The following is a 12,679-nucleotide window of genomic DNA, read 5'->3' as shown; positions in this document are numbered from 1 at the left end:
TTAACTGAGTTTCACTGTTACGGTCAGTCAGCTTTAGCTGCGACACATTGTCAATTTAGGTTGAATGTTTAGTATGCCAACTTCAGAAGACAGTCTGTAATCTGGAAGAGGTTTCCCTTACTGGGTTCTGTACTTACTGGTTCTGGGGCTTGGGTAACATAATGAAACTCTTTGCCACATTTTTCCTCAAGTGTAAAATATGGGTATTTAGCCAGGCCTTTATTGCTATCTCCTGAGAGGGGAGTCTCTTAATTCCTTAGAATTCTCAAGTGTCTTTGTTATTCAAAAGCCCCTTGGATCATACTTAAATGTTTGCTAACATAGATTCTCTTAGATAATACTTACATTTATGATTCAAGGAGGGGGCTGGTCACACCAGAAAATCTAATGATGTGATTAAAAGATGGGGGCATTGAGCCAGTCTGACCATCGGAAGGGTACAAAGACTGGAGACTGAGTTCAAACACATGGCCAAAGATAGAGTCCATCATGCTTACATAATGAAACCCCAAAAAAAACTCTGACAACAAGCTTGATGGACTTATTGGTTGGTGAACAGATCAATATTCTGGGAGGGTGATGTGCCTTGACTCCATCGGGAGAGGACATGAAAGCTCGGCATTCAGGACCCTCCCAGCCACACCCTGTGCATCTATTTGTTTGGCTGGTCCTGATTTGTATCCTCTATAACACAGCTGTATTAATAGCAGGTATACTGTTTTCCCAAGTACTGTGAGTTCTAGTGAATTATCTAACCTGAGGGGGGTTATGGGAACCCCAACAGTTGTAGTTAGTTGGTCCAAGGGTAGGTGGCATAGAGATTCCCAAATGTGTGGCTGGCATCTGAAGTGGTGGCAGCCTTGTTTGAGATGATGCCCTTAACTTGTGGCTTCTATGCTAACTCTAGGTGGTCAGCCTCAAAATGGTTCTGCAGTACACCACCGAGCGATGATGGTGGTGATTGATGATGCTTGTCTCCTGGGCTTTTTCTTGATGAATAGCTGAGTAGTTAATATTTATAAAAGTGCTTAGAGCAGTAACTGGCTCCTTGTAATACTACATAAGTGCTAGAGAAATGACAAAAAGAAAAAAATAATGTTCTTTATTCATCTGTGAACTGTCAGCAAATCATCTAAAGAGTAAAGGCCTCTGGCTACTGACAAGAAGACAATGGAATTAGGCTCTCAGCTTGGTGCTTTGCAACTGATTATAACCATATGCCGAAAACCTTATTTTCTAGTCAGCTGGAAAGAAAATCCAATTTCAGAGAAGACCAGCTTGTATCCTTTGATTAGGTTGCTTAAGGTGTGGGTCTCCAGTGCTTCTGAGACATCTGGAACTTGGGATGGAGAGAAGGTATTGCTCTGTGTGGGACTAAGAAAAGTCTAAGAGGGGGCAGGGCTGAGCAGGGCTGAGGGCTATAGGAAAAGGGACTTGAGGACAGGAAAAAATCCGAGGGTGGTTTCAGCCAAATAGCCATCTCCAAAGAGAAATACCCTGTGGGGATTTTTGAGTGGCTCAGTATGACTTTTGTTTCCTTCTTGACCACAGTAAAGCCTGAGACTAACAATAGGCTTAAGAAGATTTTGTGGAAAGCCTTGAAGGTACCACAATTATGAAACAGGCTCAACTTATTGTATTCATTCAAAAGCAAGCCAACTTGTGGCTACACAGTGATTTTTTTTCCTATTGCCTTTGTTCCTCAAAGGAAAATAAATATGGTTTACATATCAAAGCAATTTTAATAATCATTTCCATTGGTCTTCATTTAACTCCAGGACTTAGGATGGATAGGCATAATTATCCACATTTTATTTACAGAGAAACAGAAGCCCAGAGGTGAGACAGACTTGAGAGTATAGCTAATCAGTGGCAACTGCAATTAGAATCCAAGTTCTTTGGATTCTTTGTTCATGTTCTCCAGCCCAGTGCAGGAACAAGCTCAGGAAGATGGTCTCAGCATCTTCATAGCCTCGTGGTATGCACAATCTTGCCATGCAGATCTAAAAAAAAAATTATGCATATGAGGGAGCTAGCATTTGGCCCATGCCTAATCACAGCACATGGGGACAGTCATTGTGCAAATGGCTCCTTGTAATTTAGATGCCTGGATAAGCACTGCAACGTGCACTTTATTCTAAGACCCTTAGGTAGAATTGCACTACAGACATTAATTCCCTCACTTCTGCTGGTTGAGCATCATATCTCTGGTTACACCTGTAAGGCAGTTGTTGAAAATTTACTACTGACCCTGATGACCCAAGCATCTTCAAAATCAGCAGTCTCAGTGACCGTTGTGCAGTAAAATAACATCACCTGAGATAAAGTTTGACCAGACACCTAGTTCTAGATTCTTCAGAGTCTTCATTTTAATTGGAGGACCTTGTACTGTTGTTGTAGATATCAGGGGAGCTGTGGCTGGCTGTGAGCAATCTGGACTTTTTTAGCTTGTGGTCCGGAGGGATTCATGACGTACAAGGCGCTTCCACCAGAACCTTTGTGTTTGTGTATCAAAGTTTATTACAACTGTTTAATAAAAGTTTCCAGGGATCAGAAACATGCTTCATTTATACTAGCTTCATGTATGAAAGAAATAATATGTAAGTGCATTTCAAAATATTGGCACCTATTAAAAAAGGAAACTGTGTCTTATTTAGAGACTTCGCTTTTGAGCAGCAATAATATTTAGAGTGAAATCTTCTTATGCAAGCTTCATGTAAAGAAAGCAATTTCAGTTATGCCTCAGACTTTGGTGATTGGCTTTAAACATCATACTTAATGAATAATAATATTGTTTCCTATAAATATCATATATTATATACCTATTCAGCACTTCAAGCAAATGTAATACTTGTCACATTTGGATTAAAATTTTTTTGCAGATATCTATTGAGAATTACTGAGATGAATATGAGATGTTGTAAAAGCAATATAAATTTTAATCCTACCACAATCACATTGAAATTATTTTTTGGGTTTTAGACATGTCATATTCTACCAAAGTGGCTTTTTAAATTATAAATATTTTTTCTTATAAAAACTAAAGTCATTTGTGTGTGTGTGGGGGGGGGGGACTAAAGAAAGAAATCAATTAATTTAAAACTCTCCAGGAACTATTTCATTCAATGTTAATTTTTGGATCATTCTCTTATTTTATAGACACAGAAAATCCCAAATTCCCTATAATAAATAACTTATGTAGCTATGTTCCAAGTGTTAAAATTAAGAAGTATTTATTCAGTCCATTACTTTAACCAACAAAATAACTGAGCCACATATGCCATTTCTTCACATTTGTTTCTAATAGATTTTTGTCTTCATTGGCCTAATATATCTCAGTAGAGTAAATTTTATTTGTTCTTTATGGTTTTCTAAAATTGCTTTAGATATAATGGCCAATAATTGTTGCCTTTGTTAGTTTCATTTTATTATGCTCCTGTTTCCATTTTCTGAAATAAAATCTCAGTTCCTACAGGCACACTTGCTCTGCATGGCATGCCTTTTATGTTCATAGAAATAAGTAAGTCTTGACTAAATCCAGTAGAGTTTAGAAATTGGTTGTTTGCTGTTATAGTTCCATCTAATTCATTCCACAGTCAGGCTAAAGCTATCTCTTCTGCATTAACCTAAAGTACTCTTAGATGATACTTATTCCTTTTCTTTATGTTTATTGAGCCTGTCATACCAAAAGCCTTGTTTTAGAAAATATACTATTTCAATCCTATTTTTTCTGTTTCTCACTGATAAATTTCTGTCCCTAATAATTCTTTTTATAATCAAAATAATATTTTCTCATTGAAGACAATTTGGAAAGTTCATCCTGAAGCAAGAAAAAACCCCCACTCATTAGCATAAGAGAAAAAAATGAACCAGAGAAGTTAAAAATGCAAGAAAGACTTTATCCAATAAGAGAGAGGAGAGAGAGAGAGAGAGAGAGAGAGAGAGAGAGAGAGAGAGAGAGAGAGGAGCTCAACTCCGTGAAACAAAAGGCCAGATAGCTTTGTAGCTTGGGGTGAGCTAGTGGGAAAGTGCTGGATAGAGGATGTTCTGAGGAACCTTGGTCAGTGTGATTAGGTCATTCTTGTTTGCCAGTTCACATTTATGGAAGTTGGGCTCCTACCTCCATAGAGACTGGGAGAAGGGCTTTATCTTTCCTATGATTGCATGTCAAAGGGATGACTCTCAAGTCCTTGAGAAAGGCATTGCTGGGTTGCAGAAGATTTACATTTCAAAGTGGCAGACAAACAATTTACAATGAAAATAATTGCTAGAAGAACCAGGTCAGTGGTCCAGAGTTGGGAAGAAGACTCTCCATAGTTTAGTTGAAATGAATAGAATGTTAAGTCCTTTATTACTAGTCTAAATTTTTATGAAACTTGTAGTAATTATTATATTTCTTCTTATCCTTTATATGTTTTTTTTTTCCACTTTTAAGTTCAGTGTTTGCTCTATATACACAACTGCTTCTCATTTTTTAAAAAATAATCTTATAAATATTTTGCATGATTGATAAACATTTAATGAGTATTAAAGTAAATACCAATAATTTAAAATTATTCATTTTTAAAGAAAAATAGCATTTTAATACGTCTATATTCCAAAAATTGATGATCAGTGAAAATTTAAATATATAACAGTTAACATTTGAATGCTATTGTTAAGCACAATGATTATACATAAAATATGTTTCAGTTAAAAAGTGGAATAGAAACCTAAAGAAAAGTTGTTCCATAGTTGTTTAAAACATTATCACATTCCATCAGCCTAGGTACATTATTTGAATTTCCTTATAAAAAATGTGTGCATTACTAATTAATATATTGCCATTTAATTAAATTTTATTTGGAGTCATTTTTTCTTATATAAATACTGGAGACCCAGTGCATGAAAATTCATGCACTGGAGGGTGGGTCCCTCAGCCCGGCCTGCCCCCTCTGACAGTCCTGGAGCCCTCAGGGGCGGGAGGCTGCCAGAAGCCAGTTCCAGCATGTCATAATTGTAAGTTTCATCAAAAGGTTGATGGAAGTTGGGGACTCAACAAGGGCTGAGTCACATATGTTATCGCCTATTGGGAATGGCTAAAGGCATTTCCCCAAACCTGAAAAGGATGCATTAAATTGTTTGCTGCCAGACAGCTCAGGGCATCTTAATCTACATGTTATTGCCTCCTGCTGGCCAAACACCTGAACAGCTGCAGGCAATTCCCCAATCTGACAATGCCTCTGTAGATGAAACCCTACCCTTTGAAGTGTATATCTCCACCTTGCCTTAGGACAATTTGTGTTAATAAAAAGCAAGGGGTTCTGAGACAAGGAGAACTTGGTTTCTTCAGCCAGGCTCCTCTGACCCCCATTGCCTTTCAAAATTATCTTTCATCTCTGGACTCTTACTTAAGTTACACACAGCCTTTCTCCAGATTGCTGAACCCTTCTTAATGCTGGAACAAGAACCCCAGCAGGAGGCGACCTGGTGATCAAGGGAAGGCGACGCCCCCATCACACCTTTGCTGCTGCCACTGCCCGCAGTGCAAGCCTTGGCCGCACTGGTTACCTGAGCCTTGGGTGGTACCTGGGCAGCTGGGCAGCTGCCATGCAAGGCTTGCCTGTGCCTTGGGCCAGCCCTGGGTGGCTGGGGCCTGAAGAGACTGGGGGACTCCTGAGGCAGGTGCGCGGAGCTGCCGGACCTGCCTGGGGGCGGGCCCGGCCATGTCGCGCACCTGCCACCCTGGCGGGGCTGAGGGGACTGGGCGCCATGATCTTGTGCCTGTAGGCGCCGCCATCTTTGAGGGCGTGACAGTCATTTAGCATATTCCCTCCTTATTGGCTGTGGGTGCTGCCATCTTTGTGAGGGTATAATGGTCAATTGGCATATTCCCTCTTTATTAGATAGGAAGAGAATATTTGTAACCTGCTACTTGCAATTATTGTTAGTAATAGATCCTAGAGTATATTCCCTATAGTATTATTGAATGGTAAATAATTTTTTTCAAAATGCAGGTGAAAAGATATGAAGAAAGATTATATATTGGCATCATAGAGTTTGCTATACACTTAGATATCACCTAGTCTAATTTCTGCATTTGACAAAGGGGAAGCTGTGACCCAGAGACTGTGAAGGCCTTAAATGGTCAGGCCAACTCGAGGTAAAAACTGACTGAGAAGGAGGTGGCTGTATTCCTGGACCAATCTTCTTTCCTACTGTAGCTCTCAAGGAGCCTGTTATTGTAGTAAACTCGCTGTTTCTTCCTTTTATAAATCCTTTATAATTGGTGATTTTATGTATTTAATGAACTGTCTTTCTATTTTCTAACCAAATTATCAAACTGCTGCTTTATTAATATGCAAAACCTCTTTAAATCTCCAGAAAAAAATGAGATTATTTAGATAAGGAAAGATATGTAAGGAAATACTTTGACAGATGTGAGGGTGGATTTTTAGGTGTAGGCAGTGTGACATGGTGGTTAAGAACACAAGCTCTGGAGCTCAAATCTCAGCTCAACTACTGCATGCTGTGTCCAGACCAAGTTCTTCTAGGTGGCCCTCAGTTTACTCATCTATGAATAGATATAAAAACAGTGCCCACTTTATCATGTTGTTTTCAAATAAAGAGTGAATATAGACTATCGCACATTAAATACCACATAATTATTTAAATGTTTTGCAGTGGCTCACTTAAATTATGGGAAATTTAGGGAAACCCACAACTGAGTTCAAATATCTGAAAGGCTCTCATGTCAAAGAAGCATAGGGCACACTCTTGGGAGCCCTAAAAAATGATGAATACAAGTTTGAGGAGACAGGCATTGTTCCAAAGTTGCTCATGGAAGAAATAAGGCTTCTTTGGGAGTTAGGATATTTTATCACTAGATTAAAAAAGATTTGGATATGAAATTTTTATAAGCATTATAACATTCTCTTTTTATAGTGAATTTTTAAAATTAATAAGCTTACTCCTGGGAGGGATCTGTGCCCTGGGCACTCTCCACATCCTTGCTCAGTTTGTTAGACTGCAAGGTACATAGTCCTACAGGTGACTAAGTAGTTCACAGACTACCATAGCACTCACCCCCAGAGGAGGGCACTGGCTCGTCTGCTGCTTGGTACAATGTTTGCTGTTTGCTCAAAAACTACTTGAGCCTGGCTGGCATGGCTCAGTGGTTGAGCATCCACCTATGAACCAGGAGGTTAAGCTTTGATTCCTGGTCAGGCCACATGCCTGGGTTGCAGGCTTGATCCAAGTGTGGGGCATGCAGGGGGCAACTGATCGATGATTCTCTCTCATCATTGATATTTCTTTCTATCTCTCTCTCCCTCTCTCTTCCTCTCTGAAATCAATAAAAGTATATTTTTTTAAAAAAGCACTTTACTCTTTGCTAGGTTTCTCTCCTATTACACAACACCCTGCTTGCATAAGCATCCATTTAAGTGCACTGGTGTTGCACACTCCTACCCTTTATGGGATAGGGGCAAGGAGAATTTGGGCAAACATGAAGCTCCGGATACTGTGTTCGCTGTGAGTAATAAAGTTTTCTGTCTTTGATCCAGGGATCTCTTGTCTTCTACACCCACCCATGAGAGAGTAGCAAGCTAACCTGTCAGAGCTTCTAAGTAGAGTAAAATCCCAGAAACGTCACAGTTCTGGACATATACAAATAGCAGGTAACTTTATTGCCTGCTATTACCATAGTCATTGTGCTTAGCCCCTTATGTGTTTTATGTTAGCAATCCCTCACTACAAGCCTTTTTTATGGATTGGTTTTATGGAATGCTTTTATAACTTGCCCAAGGTGGCAGAGCCAGACATCGAACTGTGTAGAATTTCTGACTCAAAAACGTATGCTTGTTGCAGCCATACTAGACCATCATGCTGCCTCTTTTTAATATATGTCCCCCATACCTACTGGAAAATATCTTCATTGACTGAAATACTTTAAAGCATCAGCATGCAGAGATTAAAGGAAATAAAACTTACTTCACATTTCTGTAAATGTATTCTTTAGCTATCTCTGCTTTTCCTCTGGACCTGGCTCTAATGTGGCCATTTATGAGTCTGACTTTACTCATGCATTCCTAGATTACAGTAGAGTTGGACAACAGAGCATAGAGATGGGCTGCAAAACAGTGAGACATTGTGATTACTGAAAGAAGCCCTTCAAATTCCTCTCTTCCTCCCTATCAAGGTTAAGATACAAAACTGTTTATATTTCTATATACTAACAATCAGCAACTGGAAACTGAAATTTAAAAATACATTTACAATGGCATCAAAACATGGAATACATCAGAATAAATGTGACAAATTACTTGTAAGATTTTAATGCCATAAAACCATAAAATATTGGTGATAGAAATTAATGAAGATCAGCATAAATGGAGAAATATACACGTGCTTAGGAATGACAAAATTTAACATTGTTAACGTAAATTTTCCCCAAATTGTTTTACCAAATTAATGCAATGCTAATCAAAATCCCAACAGGCATGTTTATAAAAACTGACATATAGAATCTAAATTTATGTAAGAATGCTAATAACCAAAAATATTCAAAATAATTTTTATAAAGGAAAAGTTGGAAACTCACATTACCTGGTTTTAAGCATTACTCTGAAGGTTCATTAATCAAAACAATTGATTTCTAACAAACATGTTCAGGTAATTGGTTGGGGAAAGATGTTCTTTTCAGAAATGATGCTGGAACATTGGGACAGCTACATGAAAAAAATTGAACCACAACTCATATATAGCACCATATACAAAAAGTCACTTGTAATGAATAATAGACCTAAATGTAAAACATAAAAATCTACACTTTCTGGAAGAAAACCATGTTCATCTTGGGTTCAGAATAGAAATCTTAAATAAGATATAAGAAGTACAAATCATAAGAGAAAAAAAAATTCTTTGAAACATACTGTTAAAAAATGAAGACAGCCCAGCCAGTGTACTCAGTGGCTGAGCTTCTACCTGTAAACCAGGAGGTCACGGTTTGAGTCCCGGTCAGGGCACATGCCTGGGTTGTAGGCTCAGTCCCCAGTGGGTGACATGCAGGAGGCAGGCAATCACTGATTCTCTCTCATCATTGATGTTTCTATCTCTCTCCTTTCCTCTCTGAAATCAATAACAAAATATTTTATAAAAATGAAGACAGGACACAGCCTGGGAGAAAATATTTGCCAAGTATGTATATGATAAGGGACTTGAATCCAAATACATAAACTCAAGAACCTGACAACAAAGAACCAGTGAAAAATAGTCAAAAGACTTGAACATGCACTTTACCAAAGAAGACATACTTATGTCAAATAAGCACATTGAAATGCAAAGTAAAACCACAGTGAGAAGCCACTAACACACTTACTAGAATGGATTTTTTAAAAGTATTGGTAATTGTATATCTGAAATCTATCCAATTTTATTATCCAATGCCATTTCAATAAATTCAATAAGAAAAAAGAGTATTGTCAACGATGTGAAGCAAGTGAAACTCCAACATATTGCTGGGAAGTGCCAAATGGTACAGCCACTTGGGAAACGGTGTGTCTTTTTCCTGGATATTTAGCAAAGGTAAATGAAAGCATATGTCTGCGCACACACCTGTATATGGATATGTATAGAAGCTCCACTCACAATTGACAAAAACTGGACACAACCCAAATCTTTGGTGAATGGTTAGCCAAAGTGTTATATATCCTGCAGTAGAATACTACTCCTCAATAAAAAACAAAACTGTGGCTATATGCAGCAACATGAGTCTCAAAAACATTGTTAGTTAAATGTAGCCATACACAAAAGTCTACATACTCTGTCCCCTTTCCTATGACATTTTTGGAAAAGGCAAAAGTATCAGTGGTTGCAAGGGCCAGGAGGCAAAGGAGGATAATTGACTCTGAAGGGTGATCACAAAGAGACACAAAGGGGAGTGATAGAAATTCTAAGTATTGCTGATTATGTTGGTCACACCATTAAATGTATATATACAATTCAAAATGTATTGAATTGTAACCTTACAATGTGTGAGTTTTACTATATGTAAATATAACTCAAAAAACTTGAATTTTTTAAAAAGCCAAAATAAGTGCATTGTGCTTCAATTAGAATTGCAACTCCTAGTGTAGACTACGTGAAATAATTAGGTTTACATATATAGCACCTGATTAACTATGTATGTATTTCTGATTGTATGATAACAGGAAAATATATTTTAAAATCTAAATATTAAAATGTTACAATGAAAATTCAACTTTTAGATGTGTTTATTTTCTATGAACATTACAGCATTTCTGTGGGCAATGCAGTCTATAGCATAACAAAACCATGAAGCAGCCTTTGCTTTATTTTTCGGCTAGATTGAGCTGTATAGAAATAATAAAACATTATTTTGTTAATATTTCAATCTTATGTACATCACTTCTCTCTTAGTACCCTATTGTTATTTAGTTGCAAACTCTATCGCCCACTATGCTATAACATATTTTAAATCTTATATGTACAGCATTTTAATTAATTGTATAGTTTTGGCTTTACTTGTTTATTCAGTTTCACATTTAAATATCCTTCCTAGTTTAGTCAGGTGTGTCAACCTTAGCTTTTAAATTGCTTATTGATTTATCTATTAGTCATACATACATTTGTAAATACATTCTTCTCAAGTTGAATATATTTTTCTTTTCAATGTGAAATTGAATGAACTTCAGAGCTAACAGAAAGGCTTACAGATTTCCCATTGTGTTTTTTTTTTCCTACAGTATTGAGAAACTGTTTCCTCCTTGAATAAAACAACTATCTATAATTGAGATGTCCTGTCGTGGTAATTTCTGATTTATATAGCCATGTTGGAAGAAGACTAATTCTAGTATTGATTATTTCCTGTAGCAGTCCCCTGGTGTGGCCAATTGCCAAGCAAGACAGTTTGTTGGAAAAAGACATTATGTTCAAAGATGCAACAAAAGGCCTATGCAAGAAACAGTCTCCGGACCGCTCTCCTGAAAGCGCCACTGTGACTGGCCCCACCAAGCCTGAGCAGGTAATTACCCCATGTGCGTCTGCTAGCATTGTGTCCTGTTATGTCCCCAAACAAATACCCACTGATTTCCATTCAAAGAAACTTTAATGAAAGCGTAGGTTAGTATTTTAAAATTTTTATTTATGAAATGTTATTGTGTTTTACTGTCCATTAACAAACATACTGCTATTGTGTTTGAGAAAGATTTGAATTTACTGTCTTTTTAAAAAATTAATTCTCATCAGAGGATATTTTTTCCTTTTCATTGATTTTTTTTTTTAGAGAGAGTGGAAGGGAGGGAGAGAGACAGAGACAGAGAAGCATGGATGTGAGAGAGACACATCGATTGGTTGCCTCCCGCACACGCTTTGGGGCTGGGGATTGAGCCTGAAATTGAGGTACGTGCCCTTGACTGGGAATCAAACATGTCACCCTTTAGTCCATGGGCTAATGCTCTAACCACTGAGAAAAACCAGCTAGGACTTGAATTTACAGTTTGGACTTATTTATCAGGATTGTAAGCTCAGCCAATATATTAATTCCTGAATATTTCTAGTTCTTTCATTGGTCATCATTTTAATAATTATTTCCTTCAAATAGCCAAATATTTTCCACAAGAAGGAAGACAAACCAATCAGAATCATTTATTCTTAAAAGTAACTGTGATGTTGTATTGTGTATGTATCTATGTGCATATGTGCATATTACAGTGCCCAAGTTATGTGGGATCATTTTGATAAGCTTGGAGTTACAGAATTTAATGTATTTTATGTTATCATTTTCATAGAAATAAATGATTTATATATGTGTTGTGTTTTATAAATGGTAGAATAATCCTTGAAATGTCTTGTTTCAATGTATCTACGAATATTTTAAAGGTATTTTAACTATGTTTTCCAAAGACTTTTCAAATTTTCTTCATCTCATTAATTTCTATTTTAAAATAACTGAAACCACAAGACATTTGAAATACTTTTGAATTTTATTAGGCATATTCATCTGCTCAAGCTACCATAACATAAAACCACAAACTGGGTGGCTTCAACAGCAGAAATGTATTTTTCAACATTCCGGAGACTGGAAATACAAAATCCAGGTGCTGGCTGGGCTTGTTTTTGGTGAAAGCCCTCTTCCTGGATTGCAGATGGCTGCTTTATCACTGTGTCCTCAGATGGTAGAGATGGAGAGAGAGAGAGAACAAACTCTCTGGCATCTCTTATAACGATACTAACCCTGTGGGATCAGGGTTCCACCTAACCCATACCCTCATTTAACTTTTATTATCTCCTAAAACCCTGTCTCCACATACAGTCACATTGGCAGCAAGAGCCTCAACATATGAATTGTGGGGAACACAATTCAGTCCATGGCAGTAGGCAAATTGAACGTTAGGAAAATTTAAGGCCAAGTTGTTTCTTAACCTTACGAGCTTCCTGTAACTTTAGGTACATATAACTAAGTGAAAACATTTACTTTGAAAAGGCTGCATATATTCTGATTCCACTACTTGACATTCTAGAGAAGACAGAACTATGGAGACAGTAAAATGGTCAGTGGTTGCTGGCAGTTGTGTGGAGGAGGAATGACTAGGAGGAGCACAGAGGGTTTTTAGGGCAGAGAAACTACTGCCTACGATACTATAGTGGTGGGTACATGTCATTACACATTTTTGAAAAC

General features: G+C 37.5%; 1 protein-coding gene across 1 annotated transcript in view; it reads left to right on the top strand.

Moving 5' to 3' along the window:
• The window catches only part of MYO16 (myosin XVI), a 435,293-nt gene that overhangs the window by 91,666 nt on the left and 330,948 nt on the right, over positions 1–12,679 (top strand). Inside the window, exon 10 of the mRNA XM_080660342.1 lies at positions 10,873–11,023. Within this exon, the coding sequence (XP_080516468.1) occupies positions 10,873–11,023 (151 nt within the window). The remainder of the gene's footprint in view (positions 1–10,872; positions 11,024–12,679) is intronic.

This window comes from Plecotus auritus (genome assembly GCF_963455305.1).
Source record: "Plecotus auritus genome assembly, chromosome: 3".
NCBI classification, from domain to species: Eukaryota; Metazoa; Chordata; class Mammalia; order Chiroptera; family Vespertilionidae; genus Plecotus; species Plecotus auritus.
This window is presented reverse-complemented; position numbering and strand designations above follow the sequence as displayed.